Source organism: Athalia rosae, chromosome 7 (genome assembly GCF_917208135.1).
Source record: "Athalia rosae chromosome 7, iyAthRosa1.1, whole genome shotgun sequence".
Lineage (NCBI taxonomy): Eukaryota > Metazoa > Arthropoda > Insecta > Hymenoptera > Athaliidae > Athalia > Athalia rosae.
In genome coordinates, this window is record NC_064032.1 from 14,824,417 (window position 1) to 14,843,380 (window position 18,964).

An 18,964-nucleotide genomic window follows, 5' to 3' on the forward strand; every position below is an offset into this window, starting at 1 on the left:
TTAATTAGACGAATTTACGAGGTCCTTCTCGAAATTCTTTTTTTCTCACATTTCTTCCCCTTTCTCTTTTTATCTTCTCTTTTTTCTTCTTCTCCTGCCTCGGTTGAATACGGTGTCCTTACTCGAAAGGGTATGACTGAGAATGAGAAAAAATGAATTCAGGATAGAGAGGGAAGGAGAAACCTGCGAACGAACTTCCCTTCCCTGACCTCCGAACGTTGTACGAAAAGCTGCAAGCGAAGAACGTGAGTTAAATATATTTTTTGTCACCAACTCGAATTCAATGCCGTCCGGGTATTACTCGGGTCGTAATGGTTTTAAGCCTTTAAAATGCTGACGATTTCAACGAGTTTTTATCTCTGCGCGGGAAAAGAAAGGGAAAGGGGAAAAAAACCAGAGGAGAGAAAAAAAGGGAGGGATAGGAATAAAATAACGAATCGCGTCGGTGGTTCAGGTGGGATATACCGTACCGGGATTTGGAATACCGAACTGAAAATTCTGGATCAAGGATCGCGGCCGTAGAGAGTAGAAAAAAAAATACTTGATAAAAAAAAAAAAAAAAAAAAAAAGAACAAGAGCCGAACGGAAGGAGGCGAAAAAAAAATAATAAAGAAAGGAGATCTGGTGGTGTTGCTACATATTTATGAGGACGCGGTAGATGTATTTGAGGAATTTTTATGGTGATGAAAAAACATCAAATGACAGGGTGAGCGCAGAAAGTATAAGATAAAATGAAATAAAACAAGTAGATAAATAAATAAAGTAATGTAAAAACGAAAAGAAAAGCTCCCGAGCGAATACTCCCTTTTTCCCCCTTTTCCTTCGGCGCATAACCTCCGATATCGGAGATCTACATACGTTACGTTCCCTCAAAGATCTTTTTTGACGCGTTTTCGGAAGAGAAAAAGAAAAATCAAGAAATGAAGTATGCCAAATTTTTCACGCGAGGATTTTTCTTTTCTATTTTTCTCTTTTTCTCTCTTTCCTGTTGATCCCGTTCATGATTTTACTGGATATTTTTTTAAGCAGAGAATTTCTGTGTTTCTTTCATTGCGAAGGAAAATTTTGACGCCTCTTTTCGCCCGCACACGGGGTTTTGTATACCTATACTACCGTTCGCGAGCGACTTGCAGGGCTATCAGGAATTCCATTCGTGTCATTGTCGAGCGAAATGTAATATCGCTGGGTTCCGAGATGCCGCGGCCCGTTTCACCGTACGCGGCCTTTACAACGGAACAATTTCCCCCCACGAAAAAGTTTTGGCGAAAAGTTTTACTGAAAATGCGAACACGACTTCACAAGCGAGCCACTTTTCATGAGGTAGGTAGGTAAGTAGGTAGCAAGGTAGATAGATAGGTGGGTAGCTAGCTGTTCGCGGTACCAACTATCTACTTCCTTCCTTCCTTTCGTTCTTCGTAAGAAAAAAGTTGAAAAAAAAAAAATAAAAAAGCATGTGGAAAGCTTGAAAACCCAAAGTCCCCCCCCCGGTAGGTACCGCGTCACCATCCCGAGTTAGATATGGTGAAAAAAAAATAGAAAAAGGAAAGAAAAAAAAATATCTCGAAAGAACTGCTAACCTTGCAACAAAATTTCTCCGTAAATCACCTTGCCCAGATGCAATCGTGTCTTCTGAGTAACAACAAAATAAAATAAAACGTCGATTCGTCTTCCTTTTTTCGTACTTTTTATTTCTTTTTAATGAAATTGAACTCCTCGTGGATGCAACGTGGCGTGTAAAAAATGTGGAGTGTAAAAAATAATAAAAAATGCAAGAAAAAAAACTTTCAACTTCTCGGTAGGTCGAAACGATATATCAACGATCAAATACTGCAAGTAGTACTCGGGGTCGCCCGGTGTTCGCAGGGGGGGGGGGGGGGGGGGGGGGGAGGACGGGGGTTTTTAAGCTCCGGTATAGTTATATAAAGTTAGGTGTACAAAGTTTTCCCGTAGTTAAGTGACACGCCTAGTCGATATCGGAAAACACTAACCGTTAAGAGACACACTTGAGGTCAGATTGTAGGCAAACTTTGTCGTCCTCTTCGTCGGTTGTCCTAGCTGAAAGGGAGTAAAAGTTTCCATGCCTCGCTCGAGTAGTTCCAGTGCAACTGCAGAAGCAAAAGCAAAAGCTCGAAACGTGCCGTTGAAAAGCTCCATATTAAAGCACATATTCGATACATACGTATGTACGTGTACGTCAGCGCAAGTTTAATTCGGGCGTGTGTGTATGACCGTGTACGAGCGAATGGGGTAGACCGGCGGCGGGGTGCGAGAAAGAGAAATGTGGAAAGTAGACGACGACGACGACGATGACGTTACGCGATACGCCGCCAAAAGTTATATACGTCGAATGGCGACCTCGAGAAAGTCGAAACTCTCGAGTCCAACGCCTCCAAACTTCGTTGAATGGGCTTCTGTCTGGATGCAGCATTTCGAATAGGGTCCGCGCGCGTCGTCGAGCGAAGTCGAATCTCGGTATTCCCATGACACGCGAAAAATATTCCCACCGAATTTCCTCCGTGAACACCTTCGCGAAGAATACTTCTCGCAATAATCTGCCGAGCCCCTTGACCGTGCGGATTTTTATTTCGCTCTTTCCCCGCATTTTTGTTTTTCTTCCCCCCAGATTGTTTTCTCGCTTCGCTCCCCGCTCTCTACATTCGGATAAATGAAAAAACGTCGATAAATTGCCGCTCGTCGACCTTACCTCCCGGTGATTTTTAAACGTATTTTTGTTTCTTCCCAGTCGAATTTCGGCTAAAAATCTCTGTCGCGTGTGTCTCGAATCACGATTTGAATCGTCGTCATGACGACGTGTACCAAGTGGCCCGCTGTTTCCTCAAATAATTTCACGATCGATCTTTGCCGCTGTCTTCGTTATAAACGTCGCCGTTTCGATATGAATTTAAAAATTTATGAAAAAAAAATAAAAAATAAAAAAACCAAATATAATTGTACGCGTGTATGGTAAAAAAACTTTTCTTTTTTCTTCGCTCTCTCCAACGCCATCGCCTTGAATTTCCTTTCTTTTTTTTTTTTATTTTTTTTTTTCCGCCTGTTTTTCAACTCTCTCGTTGCGCGATGTATGCCGGAATACAAATCCTGATTTACATATCAGAACAGTCCAGGTATATCGGAGCATGAAATTGGTTTGTTGATCGAAGCGCAAGTATTATTCCTACCACACGGTTTAGGCACGTAGGTAGGCAGAGTCCTGGCCAAAGAATCCGGAATAAACCGACCCAAAAGTGGGGTAGAATTTTAGCATACCCCCTCGAAGATTATTTTACATATACGTGTATAACTTTACATCGTGAGCGTTGCACACACAGAAATAGCGAGAAGAGAAACGCAAGAGGTGTCCGAATAAAAGGTGATAAATAATAAAGGAAAAAAAAATGATGATAAAAAGACCGGTGAAAATGAATAAATAAATTTGATAGAAAAAAAAAGTAAAAAAGAAAATAAAAAAATAACTCGTACTCGCGTTGAGTTTGTTTTACGGAAGTGAAAAAGATAAAACAATGCGGTAAAAGGTAAAACCTACCGCTAGCTCGTATTACCACTGCAGTTTGATACAGTTGACACTCACTTTTCCACTATAGTAGCGTACGGTATATCTAGTTTGTCGTTCATTTTATTCTTTCGTTTTACTCTTTTTCCATTCTTTTTTTTTTGTCATCTATATTTTTTATTTTTATTTTTTGCTTCTCTTTTTTTTTACAGCACCGTCGGTACAGATAGTCGACGGTATGGGGCAACCGTTGAGGGACAAATACTACGAAGCTGACAGTACGATCGAACTTTTATGCGTCGTACGTCACATCGCAATGCAGATGCAGTACAGTGTTGTCCAATGGTTGCACGGCAACAGGACCCTGAACTACGACACGACCAGAGGTGGGATCAGGTGAGTGAAGGATGTCTTTTTTAATACCTCGTCGCGATGTTTTCTGGAAAAATTTCAAACGGAATACGAATACGCGGGCGGTATGGCGCGGCTACGACTCCGCGGGAGACGTTACACCTGGGGGATAATTTTCTGAGAATAGAGGAATCGTTGAAAACAATGTCCGAGGATATTGTACACGGTGTGTCGGAGGAGGAGCAGGAGGAGGAGAGGCGGTAGGATGAGGACGAGGGAGATACGAAAGGAAACTCGACGATCGGGTTCTGGTATATATAGTGCGAGTGAATGCGGATCGATTTTCCAAGCGAGTTGAACCAGGAATTACGAGGCTCGATTATACCGTCTCACTGGGCGCCACCTTGCATTTCAATACTTCAATAGTGGGGGGGAGGGGGAGGGCGGGTGCGAGGAAAGTGGGGGTAGGGGGGTTGAAAAGTGGAAGTAAAGCACCGCGTAGCATTGACTCTCGACGCGAGGTCTCTTTCTCTAGGAGGAAAGGATTTCTACTATTTCGAACCTGACACTGGAAGGACTTAACGCCGCAGCTTAATCTCTTGCTCGCAATTCCATCCCCTTCATATCCCGTTCGACATCTCCATTTCACCTATTCGATTATAGGGTGAAATTTGCAGCGTCGTACGCCGCGCTCTATTTACACAAATATTTATCGCTTCCATTATGAAAGTTGAATTTAATATCTGACGGAGTCAGCGGAAGCAGAACCGACTAATCTTTTATTACACCCGCCAGCGTTGTCGGAAAAGCTTCCCTCCTTTGGAGCCGAAAAGAAAAAAAAAAGCAAAAAAAAAGAGAGCCCTTTCAATCCGTACGGTGAATTACAATACATCAGATGTATAACTCGGCGGTGTGAACTTTTCGGTAGTGTAATCAAATCGCTATGCCGTTTACCCTTAACCCTTTTCCCATCGAGAAAAGTGCTCTCCGGAGTCCAGTAGCGCTCCTGAAAAAAAAAAAAAAAAGGGCAGACCGACCACGCCGGGATATTTCCCCTTTTTCGCGTGAGATGCTCCATGAGGTTCAAGGGGTCCATCCGCTCCAGGATCAACCCGCGTTTCGTATACGTATATCGTTAACGTTTTCCTCGACCACCGGAAGAACCTGCAGAAGAAATAAAATAGGAAAAGAAGAAAGAGAAAAAAAAAAAAAAGAAATAGATGGAAGTCGACCGAGTGCGAACTCCGGTGCGTGTCGAATTTTACTTTAACGCCAGGACCTCTACCGCTAAGATGATTCCGACGAGATATCTTCCCAAGTCTTAAACGCTGTCCAACGCAGACCTTTATCCCCGAGAGAATTTTACCCCCGAGCTACGTGTTTTTTTTTTTTTTTTTTTTATTTCGGTTTTTTCTCTTCTCAGCCCACGCGTCCCACTTCTACTTCCGGAAAAACGCTTTTTCGGACACCAGAGTATTGCGAAACTAAACACCGGACCGGGTCCCGTCGTCCCACGCAATTTTATTTTATATTTATTCAGTTTTCTTCAACTTTTCATATTTATTCGAAAAAATTCCAAACGGCAGACGAAATATTCGCGAAAGTTTTACTCACGCCCCGCGCGACTTTGAAATCCGCGCTTTACGACCCCTGGGAAAAATGTCGAGGGTAATCACGTAATTGGTGGAAATTAACGGTGTGAAACGGGCAGCGTTGTAGGTAATACGATTCCGCGATGTCCGAATCCTTTGAAGTCCTAGCAACGAATCGCTAGCGCGGCTATTAAAATCCGTTTTCAGGGTATGTTTGAAAAGTTTTGTAAAATCTCCCCTCGCGGCGACTCGGTCCTCGCGTTACTTATCACCGGAACGTTCGTTGCTCTGATAAATTCTACCCGAACTCGGTATTTTTTTTTGTCGGAAAATTCGAAAGCATTTCGTCGCGTTCGGACCGACGAAATTCCCAGCCCAATCCGCGCACGCCGAAGGTCGTCGGGTGACACCGCCGCCGCTGCTTACTTGCCTACGTGGAAAGTTTCGCAGTTCGGTATATCCGATAGGGAATTGGCCGGAACCCGAAATAGAGAAAAGGAGGAATATCCGAGCGGTGAGGACGGAGAAGAAGTTAAAGGTAGGGAAAAGCAGCCGCCGTACGGTAGGGTACACGCAACTTGGCAAAGGTAAAGTGGGCGCGACGTGTGCGGGCAGAAGCCGAGAGCCGTGTGTGCCTTGCCTGGTGTACGATAGCGAAATGCGATCCGGTTTGAGAGGAGGTGAGCGCTATGTGCTTCCAAGTTATAATCTACTGTCAACAATTTGAGCCCCAGCTAGAAAGTGACTTGCCAAGAGACGACGACGACGCCGCTACCGCTCCCGCTGCTCGTTCGGAGTTATACCAGCCGACCCACCGCTGTTAAGTGGAGTCAAGCTCATGTGGGATGAAGTTATATTCGCTCTGGGGTTTCCGCCACGTATTCCGCCCGCTTCTAATGTCTACATCTAAGAACCGTTTTACGGACCCTGAGTACGAACTCCCCCGTTTCCGTGACGATCAACGGGATCGTAACGATGATACAGCCGCGTCTGCTTTCCGATTACAAATTCGACGGTTGCACCGTCGGAGCGACGAAAAAAAAATAATAACGAACCGTCGACGTTTTCCAAAGCGATACCACTTGACGTACGAACTGGTGAGTTTCCGGTCGCTTCCGACCAGCGTGCCGATACCTAATTGAGAGTTAAGCCCTTCCATTAGTAGGTTTCCACGGGGGTTAGTTCCGTATAAAGTTCTCTGAAGTTTACCTGCAACCTCTCCTCCGCGATAACCCCGCTACCACCGCGCGTTTTCCTCGAATGATCAACTCGTCGTCGCAGGTTGCACTTAATACACTATCGCTGATCCGTGCATATATTATAGCGGCAACGTTATCAACTTGGCGAATTTACCTCAAGTGCTGCCTCCGCTTCGTCAGCCTTTATAACTTACAGCGGATGACAGACTTTCCGAAACGATCGTAATCGGACCGGTAACGATCGATTGTCATTTTTCGCCCAAGTGTTGAATTCTGGGTACGGCGCGTTTGAAAAAAAAAACCGAACAATTATTATTATTATTATTTGGAAAAAAGGAAAACTTTTGAATTTTATACACCAGACAAAACTGGGCAGCCTGTTTGTAACTGCAGGTCCTGCATATGTCGAGTAATTTATTTAGCGGAATAACAGAAGTTCCGGGCGTGGCGGTGCCGTACCGGTTTTTCACCTAAATTTCGGGGCAACTTCTCGTTAATTTTGTACCCTACAAGTGCAGTAACAGCAGCAGCGGCAGCAGCGGCGGCAACATTCAGGGAAAAAGCTGCGAAACACCTCCGGCAATAGCGGCGGCGGTACAGCAGCGACAGCAGCCATTGTCGCGACTGTAATTTAAGTAAATGCACTTCAACGACCAGTTATTATTGTTCGCTAGGTGAATTGAGCTGAAATTCACCAAGTTACGAGTGAATGTATACGTCATATCGCACATTTAAATGGCGCTACCCACCCACCCACCCACCCACACGTACACAGAAGCGCGCGAATTTCGCGTTGAATTCGGTTTGCACGGTGGCGCCGAACGGGCCACCCCTAACCGTAGAGGGTGAAAACTCGAAACGAATGGGACAAACCCGGTGTATACGGGTCGTTGCTTGTGAGGCTACATTACGCAAATTTAACCTTGAAACAAAACCGACACCGACCTACCACATTTTTCACACCCCGAAAACACCACCCCTGTAATTCCAAACCGGGGCGCGGCAGCGCTCGTATTTATCAGTTTCTTCGTTTCCTTTTTTTCCCACACACACACCTTCTCCATTTTGTTTTTTTTCGTTTTTCTTTCGTTGCCCCGTTGAAATATGAAAAGAATATGTACATCTGTAATCCCCGAGATTAAATTTTCTGATAGAATATTTAGAAGTACAACAAGAAATGAGACAGACCGAAAAAAAAAACTTCATTTTTCGGTACAACGAATAATTTGCAGAATCAAAATCTCCAGACCTCAATCTTCTCCAAGTTCTTACCGTTTCTATTTTATGTCGATTGTATTTTAATTTTTTTTTTTTCCCTCCGATGAAACCTTTATCCCCGCATGTGTCTAGATTATACGACTAACAGGGTGGCGGTTTATCCGCAGCAATCTAATCGTAATCCCCGTTCGATAAGCAGCTTTAGTCGTTACACGCTGTACGGAAAACATTCGACCTCAATCACCTGTCAAACTGACCGCGCGCTACGCAAGTATTAGGTATCGGCCGCATCTCCCGATTCAGTTCCACTGCAGGTTAAGGAAATAAAAAAAAAAAAAAAAAAAAAAAATGGACACGAAACGAAATAAAAGGGTAGGGATTTCGTCTTTCCCTGTTTATTCTTCTACCCGTGCGGGAAATCAGGTTTTTTCAACAATCCAATACACTAATTAGTTTTTGTCCGAAGTAAGTGAGAGCTAATGAACACCCCCCCGAGTTAAGAACGGGGGTAGAAGAAGCGATGGAAAAGTTATTTCGATTCCGTTCGTCCTACACGCAGAGTGTTTACAATTAGAATTCCGCTCCGTTGTTACCCCCACTCTCCGTAGCACAGGCGCGATCGGTGGCTGACCGCAACTCGGGCTACTACTACTGGCGGGTCCGACCGCTACGCTGATTTCTACTACTTGTCAGTAATAAAACCAAACGCCGCAAATCGGTGCATATAAATTCTACAAAACTCAACCGCAAAGTTTCAAGATTCCTTTTTTTTTGTTTTTTTCCCTTCTCTCTTTTCACGCGGCCGATTTATTTATCGTTCTTTCTCCGTTTTATCGCATGTGTGTGTGTTTTAACAATTTTTATTCTATTTTTTCTACTCTCTCCCGCGTTTCTTTTCGCCCCGATAAATTAGTCAGGGGGGGAAATTAAGCGGAGAATTTCTCTCCGTGAACGAACGAAGGCGAATGAAATATTTTTTACTTCGGATCCAACAACCGCGTATCCTCGTCGCGTCGTTGCGTTACATGCTACCTAGATTCAATGGTGTGTACCACCGTCCGCAGTACATGACTCGGTGGCTTTATGTGCGATACATATGCGCGCTATATGTATATATTTAAAATGTATTTATATGGAAGCGTATATACGTAGGTAGCTTATAAAATAGAGCCGAAGTTTTGCACAACTATACGTATATATACCGATAGACTACATGCACGCGTTGTGTACACTTGCGTTGGTGTTTGCGCTACGAGATGTGCGGACGGTGGCGATGTATCACGTTTAAAAATACTTGTGAAATATAATAATGGGCTCTCCCTTCGTACGCTACATACGTATAACTATAACGTGGGGTAATAAATATTATCGTGGGCGTCGAGTGGTTAATTTTACCTGGACCGCGTGACGTGGACGATGATATTCAGCGGATAGTTGAAAAAACATCCGTCGATCCGAATATCGTGTTAACGTGTCGGGGGGAAAAGACGTACAGAATGGCATACGTGGGCAAAATGGATTTTCATTAAAGGATGTGTTTAATAAAAATTCATTTTGTACGCCTTTCCCTCGTAGCTCTGGAAAATTTTCCTTTCACGTTCGTTGGAAAATTTAGTAACGGAAAATATTTTTTTCCCCCCCCCCCCCTCTTTTTTTTCCAGCGTAAAAACAAATCTCATGGAGGAGGGCGCCAACTCTACCCTCAGTATAGCGAGGGTCGGACCAGGAGATAGCGGGAATTACACGTGCGCTCTGACCACCATGCCCGATCAACCCGCGATCGTTCACGTCCACGTGCTCAACGGTGAGCGTCTCCGAAATTTTTAATCCCCCTTCAGATTTTCCGACCTCTTCTCGACGAACGGAAAATAGAGATGGAGAAATATTCAAAGCTCTTCGTCTACCGATATTTTAGTGGGGGTGATTTGTTTCAGGAGAAAGTTTAGCCGAATTGCATCACGGTTCAGCAGGTGGAAGGAGTTACGTATGTCTTCCGGTTATCCTGGGATTTCTTATCAGAGGTTTAGTGTTGAGATGAAGAACTGAAAATAGCGCTATTGCGCGATTCTTCGAACAATTTTTTATAAACAATAACGATGACGCAACGCGAGGTTGAAAAACGAACCAGACGATGCGATAGCCGCACACACGTTCGAGAGACTGAATCGAGAGAAAAATATCCTTTGATATTGTTTGGTTTTTGCCTTTATTGTGGGATTTTTTCATTTGATTTTTTATTCGTAAAAAATGTTCTTCCGGTGACAAACGCAGGGATATCGCGGCAGCCTACCAACGCAAGGGCGATAAAGAAAAAAGAAGAAGAAAAAGAAGAAGAAGAAGAACGGGACTCGAGATCTGATATCGTTTGTACTACAAACGACGAGAAAAGTCAGAAGCAGATATTCACGTCATGCAAAGACACAATACCGGCCTCTTCTCCTTGTTTTTTCTTCCGTCACTGTTTCCAAAGCTTTTTCCAGTTCTGCCGCCGGTGCTGAAATAGTCTCAACATCTTTCGGAGTTGAAAGGAAAACCAACCGCGTTAAATGGGAAGGTATAAAACTGGCGAGAATGAGGAAACGATTTTTGCATTGTTTGCTTTTACCCACACTCGCGCGCACACCTGTGCAGGTGTACGGAAGAAAACGGATAGAAGAAAGAGAAAAAGGAAAACTAGAGAAGAAAAGAACTACGAGAAATGGTGAAGAGGGAAAATGGAGTTGGCTGTGGTATCGTCTTATTTGTGAGTCGAAGAATAACGCGCTCCACGGTACAACGGGCGTCGGTTTTCGTCTCGTGGAAACCATCAACTTGGGTAAATTGAACTTTTCTATACAATTATACACCTAAGATACTAACCGTTACAGACGCGAAATGAATTAAAGAGAAAACAAAAATACAAAGACAAAAAATTCATGCGCAATTTATCGTTGATAAGAAAAAGAAAACTTGACAAACGTGGTGCGAGCGTGAGAGAGACTGAGATCAAACTTCACGGGCAAAAAAAACGACGTAGTTAAAATTCATACGTTTATGAATAAATATAAACATATATAAAATTATCACTCTGATATTGAACTAAATATTCGTACACGTATACATATGTAATAATACTAATGAATGATAAACGACGGTGGGGTGAGTTTATTATCGAATAACGGAAGGAATTAATTACCATGTATAATACGATAATTATATCGAGTATAAAATAACTATAGGTACCCATTAGAATAACTATGGCGCATAATCACCCGAAAACTAATATCCGTGTAACGACAAAAAAAAAAGAAAACTTAATCAAAGACAAAAAATAATCGGTTCGATCAATTAATCGAATTTTCATCTAGAGCTTCGACACGCGTTACAATATGCCAGATATCTGTCTGTACTCCATAGGTATCCGATTGTTATCAATCCGGAAAAATTTGATATTCAGGCTATACGTACCCCATCCCTCTAGCTTTCAACATATTTTATTCTTCAAGTGTGGGTTTTATCTTACCTCTTACGCTGTTAATGTAAAAATTATTACACTCTACGTAGTATTCTCGTGGATTCTTTTTCTTCCTTTTTTTTTTTTCTTGTTTCTTCTTTTACTGCACCGTAGCAAGAAATAAAATGGAATGCGATGGCAACAAAAAATGTACATAACAGTAGCAGCCCTTAAATGAAGAAGGTCTTTAGCTCCCTACTTCTCGTGTCTGTATAGGTACAAGCGCAGTTATTATACGTACATAACGACGTAAAAATTTATTTTAATTTTACACGAAAGTAACACCCTAGCGAATTACCCGCACAAATGCTTTTTGCGAGCGATTATTTTTTGCGAGGAAATTGAAAAAAATAAAAATAAAAATAAGAAGAAGACGAAGAATAAAAAGCGTCGTGGCGAATAAGGTTGAGAAGGAGATGTGATAGTGAAATCGAAATGAAGAAAAGTAAGGTGGCTAAAGGTACAGAATTTTTACCTACGGGAATGGGGAAAAACGACGAGTTGGTATTCCTTCGCGGTTGTCTCGTACATGCTAGAAATATATCTATAGCATTCTACAGGGAATATATATGCGCGCTTTTACGTAGAGATATAAATCTCGATTTGTTGAAACGAGGCGATTCGCAAATTGGTGAGTCTGTAGGGGGGTAAGAACAAAAGTATTTGAAAAGAATCGAAGAAAGTTACTTGCAAAGTGGCACGTTAGACCATTCAGCTTGGAGATTTCTCTCGTTCAACGAAGCTGACTAAATAAAATAAAATAGAATAAAATAAAATAAAATAAAATAAAACGTTCCAATTCCGCAACGCCCACGTTCCCGATTTCCTCTTCGCCTCCGTCTTCGTCTTCTTCTTACCCCATCTGCGGCGGCAGCTATTTCGCTAAAACGTGACCGTGTCCTGCTGTGTATGAATAAACATACCGCACAATGCAAAGTTTCTCTTTTTTCCCCTTCTTCTTTCTCTTCTCTACAGACACCGTAAAGATTTAATTTTCAGTTTTTCCACATCTGCAGATGGGGTTGAATAAATATTTTTACATCACGTAGCCGATGGCGCGAGGGCCACGGGAAAAGGGAAAGAATACGTGCTATAGGTATACGTCTTTGGGTATATCGAGATGAAATGTATTTCAATTCGAAGCAGCTTTGATTTTCCGTGCTTTTCTTTAGGTTGTCTCATTTTTTTTTTCTCTACCTTTTTTTTTGCCCCATCTCTGCTTTTCCTCGTATTCTCTTCTCCTCGCGGTCGTATACCCAGAGCCAAAGATTTTCCGCAATTTTTATCGGGTGGTAGTTTTGGTGGGAAAAGCTACTTTGCAAGCTCCGGAGCGTTCCGACCGCGTCACCCGCGTTTATTACATAAGTATAAGTGAGAAATATTTTACCACGGAGTCGGATATAAAAATGATGAGGAAACAAAAACGATGGCAAAAGAATAAAAGCGACGAAATAGAACGAGTGAAATAAGAATCCGATTAAGAACAAAAAGTATAGAAAGAAAATTAACCCGCTGTAGGGGGTGAGCCGCCGGTAGAAAAGAAAGATGGAAAGAGAGAAATAAAAAATAGCGACCGAATAAGAATTAAAATGAAAAATTTAACAAGGAATAGAAATGAGAGAATGAACGCGAACCAGAAGAAAAAGAAAAAAAAAACGAAAATTTACCTCTAGCGTGTAGACAAGTGCAGTTTGGATGAAGCCCGAAATTCTCCCCAGGGCCTTAATTACAGCCGGTAGCTTTTATAGAGGTAACTAAATTTAATCGCTTTGATCAGACGGAATTTTCTACCATAGGTAGGTTCCAACGGTAATTTTCGAACCACCGGGCTACGGTAACGGGGGAGGGAATATCAGGACCGACTCTGCACCGGGGGTTGAAATTTTCGTGGCGTACGTACAATTTTACCGCATGAAAATATCGAGGGGGTTTTTAGGTTGCCTTAATTTCGTTATCGCGGAATTTACTGAAATTCATTAGTATCGTTACGGTAGTAGTTTTTTCATTACTTTTTTTCTTCGATTTCATTTCTAAATCTTTGATTCACATCCTTATCCGGATTAATGATTTATTAGTGAAACGCTAGTGTGTTGTGTATCATAAAATGTACATATATGATGATCGAATGAAAATATTAAGAGAAGAAAAAGAAATGGCGAAAGAAATAAAATAAAACTAACGATATTAACTAGTGAGTAAATGAAGTTCGTACCTAATTAACGTATACATGATATAAACGACGCTATATACCGATAACATATACACAACATACATACATATTAATTGAGGCGACTCCAAGTGAAATAAGAAGACAAAGAAAAAGAGAAAAAAATGATTTCGTTTGAAAAATAAGTGAGATGCTTCAAAAGCCGATTCAAATGCAAATATACATATTATATGAATAAATATTAATGATGAATATATTATAATAAATAAACCAAAAAAGGAAATTTCGACGATGAAAAATTTAGACCAAGTAAAGTTTTAAACAGAGTAATAACAATAATAATAATAATAATAATAATAATAATGATAATGATAATATTATAGTTAGCGACGGTGAATAATTGAAACAGTGTACAATGAAGTAGAGGAAGAGTGAAACAAAATGAAAAAGATTACTAAATAAATAAAGAATATACGCACATGTGAAAAACGATTGAATATATGTCATGAGAGTTATTGAAATTTGATCTGTATTATAATTTGAACCATGAAACAAGCAAAAAAAAACGATGGATTGCGTATTTTTATTATGATTATGAATGATTTGACCAGAATTGTTGTAAAATATTGATATATCTAATAAGGTGGGTTGGAGAAAATTTTGTTTTTTATTTTCTTAGCATGGGGGCAAAATTTTCACCTTATAAAAAAGAGAAATTTTCAAATGTGAAAAACATTTTTTACTCGATGTTTTGAGGTAGTCCACTCGTTTTTTGAAGAAATAATTAATCAAGTGAGGTACTTCCAGCAAAAAAATTTTCGCTGTTGGGAGCAGAAAAATTAAGACATGATGGGTCGAAATATTCGAATTTCTCAATTCACCAGCAAACCCGAGCTTTGCTGGAGTCAGGTAGCCAGCAGCGTAGCGCTTTGTTGTGAGACGTCACCTTGGGGGCTGAGCAGAGGTGACGCCCCACAACAAACCGCGCGCCCGTGGCTACCTGATGCCAGCAAAGTTCGGGTTTGCTGGTGAATTGAGAAATTCGAATATTTCGACCCATCGTGTCTCAATTTTTCTGCTCCCAACAGCGAATAATTGATGATTACTCGATGGATTGCATGAGTAGATGATTTTGGCTTTGAGATTAGGATTCCTGAGCTGATTATACGTGAGATTACTCTTGGAGAACCGCAAAAAAATTCGATTTTTGAGCAGAAAATAAATCACTTTTTTGATCGGGTTTAATATGCTTTTCTTACGTATTTTGACCTCAGAAATCCGAATCCGGAAGAAAAATTGACCTATCTATGAAATTGACCGAGTTATCGCCAATTTTCAGCCTTTCGGGGTCAAAAATAAAAAATTTATTTTATGATCTATTTTAATGTAATTGGAGCTCAGGAATTTGAATCTGGAAGAAAAATTGATCTATCTTCAAAAATGACCGAGTTATCCCCATTTTTTCGCATTTTTTGGCATAAATTTGAGGATATCTCGAAGGGAAAAAATCGTAGCTCAATTTGGACAACGGATTCGTGTTCCTGAGGTCAAAATACGTAAGAAAAGTGCCATACGATCAATTTTAAAAAATAAAAAATTTTGGTCAAAATTTGAGATTTTTCCAAGGGGTACCCCTTACGATTTTTTCAAATTTTGGCGAAAAATTTTTATTTTTTAAAATTGATCGTATGGCAGTTTTCTTACGTATTTTGACCTCAGGAACACGAATCCGTCGTCCAAATTGAGCTACGATTTTTTCCCTTCGAGATATCCTCAAATTTATGCCAAAAAATGGGAAAAAATGAGGATAACTCGGTCATTTTTCAAGATAGATCAATTTTTCTTCCGGATTCAAATTCCTGAGCTCAAATTACATTAAAATACACCATAAAATGAATTTTTTATTTTTGACCCCGAAAGGCTGAAAATTGGCGATAACTCGATCAATTGTAGAGATAGATCAATTTTTCTTTCAGATTCGGATTCCTGAGGTCAAAATACATAAGAAAAGCATATTAAACCCAATTGAAACAATGATTTATGTTTTGCTCAAAAATCGAATTTTTTTGCGGTTCTCCAAGAGTAATCTTACGTATAATCAGCTCAGGAAATCAAATCCGAAAGCCAAAATCATCTATTCATGCCATCGATCGAGTAATCACTAGGTGGAAAAAAATTTTTACTTGATATTTTGAGGTAGCCCACTCGTTTTTTGAATAAATAATCAATCAAGTGGGGTACTTCCAGCAATGAAATTTTTTTTTGGGTCAAAAATCATAGAAAATATCTAAAAATTGTCGATTGTGATTGTTTCTTATTTTCATAAGGTACAAATTCTGCCCCTATGTTAAGAAAATAAAAAAAAAATTCCTTCCAAGCCACCCTAATATCTAATAATAGATTATAATATTATTCATGTTGCTGTATTATATCGATATCATAAAATATCCTAAGTATACCGAACCCGGTTGAAAAAAATTCCTGCTGAATCACAAAGTGTATAGTATACGAATTCCCGTAGTCGAATGAAATTTTTGGAAAAAAAATCAAAATAAAAAAACGAACAAAGAAAAATGAGGTGCAAATCAAAAAACGATTCATAAGTTATAGAAATATTACGTTTCGGATAATGAAATTGATTTGAAAAAACATTTTTTTTTTTCATCTTCGCGATGAGAGATGTAGCGTTATAACATCTTGTTTCGTATATGCATTTAATATTTAAACAACGACGATGCTTTTGAAATTAATCCCGTTATAATATGAGATTAGATAACTCGCAAATGGAAAAGCTAACTACCTTATCGATATTAATATTATTATATATATATTATACATCCCACTTACCATATTCTGAATTTAACTTAGTTTGTTATTCAGACTCGATGGGCTTTCAGAGACTATTAATTATTGTTCGTATTATATATATACATGAATACACGTACATATGTACATGTATTCATGTATACATATGTACATCCGCAGCAGAAAGAGGCGAATATTATCAAATAATCATATATTATATATATACATTTAATTCTTACATTAAATTATTATAAAGTTTTAGGATATTTTATACGCGGTTTCCCTTCATTCAAAGTATATATATACGTATACACTATACATATGTCGACAACAAATGAGGAAAGAAAAATTTAAGTAATATAAATGAATATATGAAAAATGAGGAGAAAAGAATAAATAATCCCATGGGATTATTATAGCAGAACTATGCGTTGATAAAGCCCGATTTATCCAGATATCCAAAAAATTTCTTACACATAAGCCCAGTTCGTATTATACATAAATATATATATATATATACATATATATATATACATAAAAAAAAGGATAAATAAAGTAAAAAAAAAAAAAATTAATAATATGTACGATAAAAATATTTATGTGAGGATCATGAAATAATGAAATAAAGACCACTGTTTTACAATAATTAAATACATAATGTTATGTGCATATGTGCTTTGATTTATTAATGAAAAAAAGGAATTTTTCCGTCAGGACGATGCGATGCACCGCGACGATGAAATAGAATACCGGAAACGGTCCATTTGGGAATACCCACGTGGAGATGGAAGGGAAAACAGGTGGAACTAAGGTGCAATTGGTTTTCAAAAATGGAGAAGACCTCCCTTTTCCAGGTAGCATGTGTCTTAATTTGAATTTTAATTTGAGTTAATTACACGAAAACAATTAATTTCGTGAAAATTTTTTGACCAACGTGCGAAATCTACGTTGCAAAAATATGTTTTTATTTTTTGTCCTTTCGTTAATAAGGTCTGTTCTTTTTTTTTTTTTTTTCTGTTCCTTTTTGCGACGGCCAACGTGGTCCAGCAACCGCGCGACTTCGTTCTCGAGCATTCGAACAGGTTATGTTCTTGAAGGAGGAAAAGCCTGAAACGAGAAAAAAGAAGTGGAAAAAAGAGATTGTACGCAAGTTCAGGTCCCGCCAAACTCTGGCGATCATTTATCACATGGAAGAAACCCTTGGAGCGAGAAAATTGAGAGGTAAGTTTCTGGCTGTAGAGGGTGGAGTGTGCAGGAGAATGAAACGAAACGGGAAAAAGAAAATAAAAATACGAATGGAATAGAAAAAAGAAAGAAGAGGGTGCGCAAGTAGTAAATAGCTCACCGAGAGTCCGTATAATCCTTTCGTCCTACCTATACCTATACGTGCGGGTAGTTACATACCTTTACTACCCCTAAGTCCCGAGTCGGCGGCAGCTACTTTGTAATTTACATATACTCGTGTACGTTGTATGCATCGGGTGACTAAACGGAATAACGGAGAGAACTCCCCTCTTAAAATTCCAAAGTAAAAAATGATGGAAGAAAAATTAAAAAAAAAATTTCTTCGTCTGTTTTACAATAGATTATGTGCGACAGGAATTTATTTAAATAATAAAAATAAGAATGCAGCGGAAGGAGAGATGAAAAGGAGATATAGTAAATAAAAAATCTGGGTGAATTAAATAATGGGGCGGAGAATTAATTTTTGAACGTACACCGCATCTCTCCAGTTCCTCGTCCCTCCACCACGTTTTGTAAGGGATGAATAACTTGTTCGCGCGGGGCTCTTGTCTTTTGTTTGATAAAATGAAATTCCCCACGTTTTATATTTCTCAGGTGTTATATTAAATCCCATCCCCTCTGAATTTTTACGCTACTATACCGCATATACAGGGCAGGTATTATACGTCTCACCGATTTATGAATCATAATTTCCCTCATATGGCTATACCGCCGGATCACACGGCGCTCTCTTGCCCTCTGCTATATTTTTTCTTATTTTTTACCCCTCCTCCTTCTCTTTTTTTTTTTATACGGACGCGGCGGAGTGGGGTAGGTTATAAGATATTTATAGCTAATACTTTTATTACAGCTCTCGGAACAGAGAATAATATACGCGCAGAGGGGGTTCTTGCTCACCAAAAACTAGACCGTTCGGAATTTTATTTTTATTTTTACAACCTCGCATAACCCTTGACTCGAAATCTGCTTTTTTTTCTCCCCTCCTATCACCGCTACAAAAACGAGCCCCTCAAATTCACACGCGGCTGTATACGGTGCCCATGATATAAAACCCACCGTCGCCGTCGTTCATGCATATACAAGTAGCTCGATGAATGTACGCGAATTTTGCCTCTTACGACGAAACGGAAAATTTGAAATACAATAAAAGCCTAATTCGACCAATGAAAAAAAAAAAAAAAAAAACAGGCCTCATGATTTTTGGAAAATTTTTTCAACGGCTATGCGCGAAAGAGAGTGGGTAAATTAAAATAAAAATAGAATATCACTTTTCTCAAATGACGAATTTTTTTTCGACTCGTACCCACTTAATACACGTGAATGTACAGGGGTAGGGATGTTCACGTAGACGCGTATTCAGGCGCCGTTTGTTAATTGCGGGGA

General features: G+C 39.8%; 2 protein-coding genes and 1 long non-coding RNA gene across 7 annotated transcripts in view; 2 read left to right on the plus strand and 1 right to left on the minus strand.

Annotated features, from left to right (window-relative positions):
* Positions 1-4,110, minus strand: part of LOC110117211 — a 35,342-nt gene extending 31,232 nt beyond the window's left edge. For all 3 annotated transcript variants that reach the window (XR_007279450.1, XR_002305889.2, XR_002305890.2), the window contains exon 1: positions 3,545-4,110. This is a non-coding gene — a long non-coding RNA (uncharacterized LOC110117211). The remainder of the gene's footprint in view (positions 1-3,544) is intronic.
* Positions 1-12,155, plus strand: part of LOC105689632 (obscurin) — a 187,147-nt gene extending 174,992 nt beyond the window's left edge. The window contains exons 9-11 of the mRNA XM_048658583.1: positions 3,724-3,907; positions 9,533-9,675; positions 9,806-12,155. Of these exons, the coding sequence (XP_048514540.1) occupies positions 3,724-3,907; positions 9,533-9,675; positions 9,806-9,909 (431 nt within the window). The 3' untranslated portion in view covers positions 9,910-12,155. The remainder of the gene's footprint in view (positions 1-3,723; positions 3,908-9,532; positions 9,676-9,805) is intronic.
* Positions 9,993-18,964, plus strand: part of LOC105689730 (ATPase family AAA domain-containing protein 5) — a 40,462-nt gene continuing 31,490 nt past the window's right edge. For all 3 annotated transcript variants that reach the window (XM_048658576.1, XM_048658578.1, XM_048658580.1), the window contains exons 1-3: positions 9,993-10,686; positions 17,051-17,190; positions 17,384-17,557. The gene's annotated coding sequence lies outside the window, so the exon portion shown is untranslated. The remainder of the gene's footprint in view (positions 10,687-17,050; positions 17,191-17,383; positions 17,558-18,964) is intronic.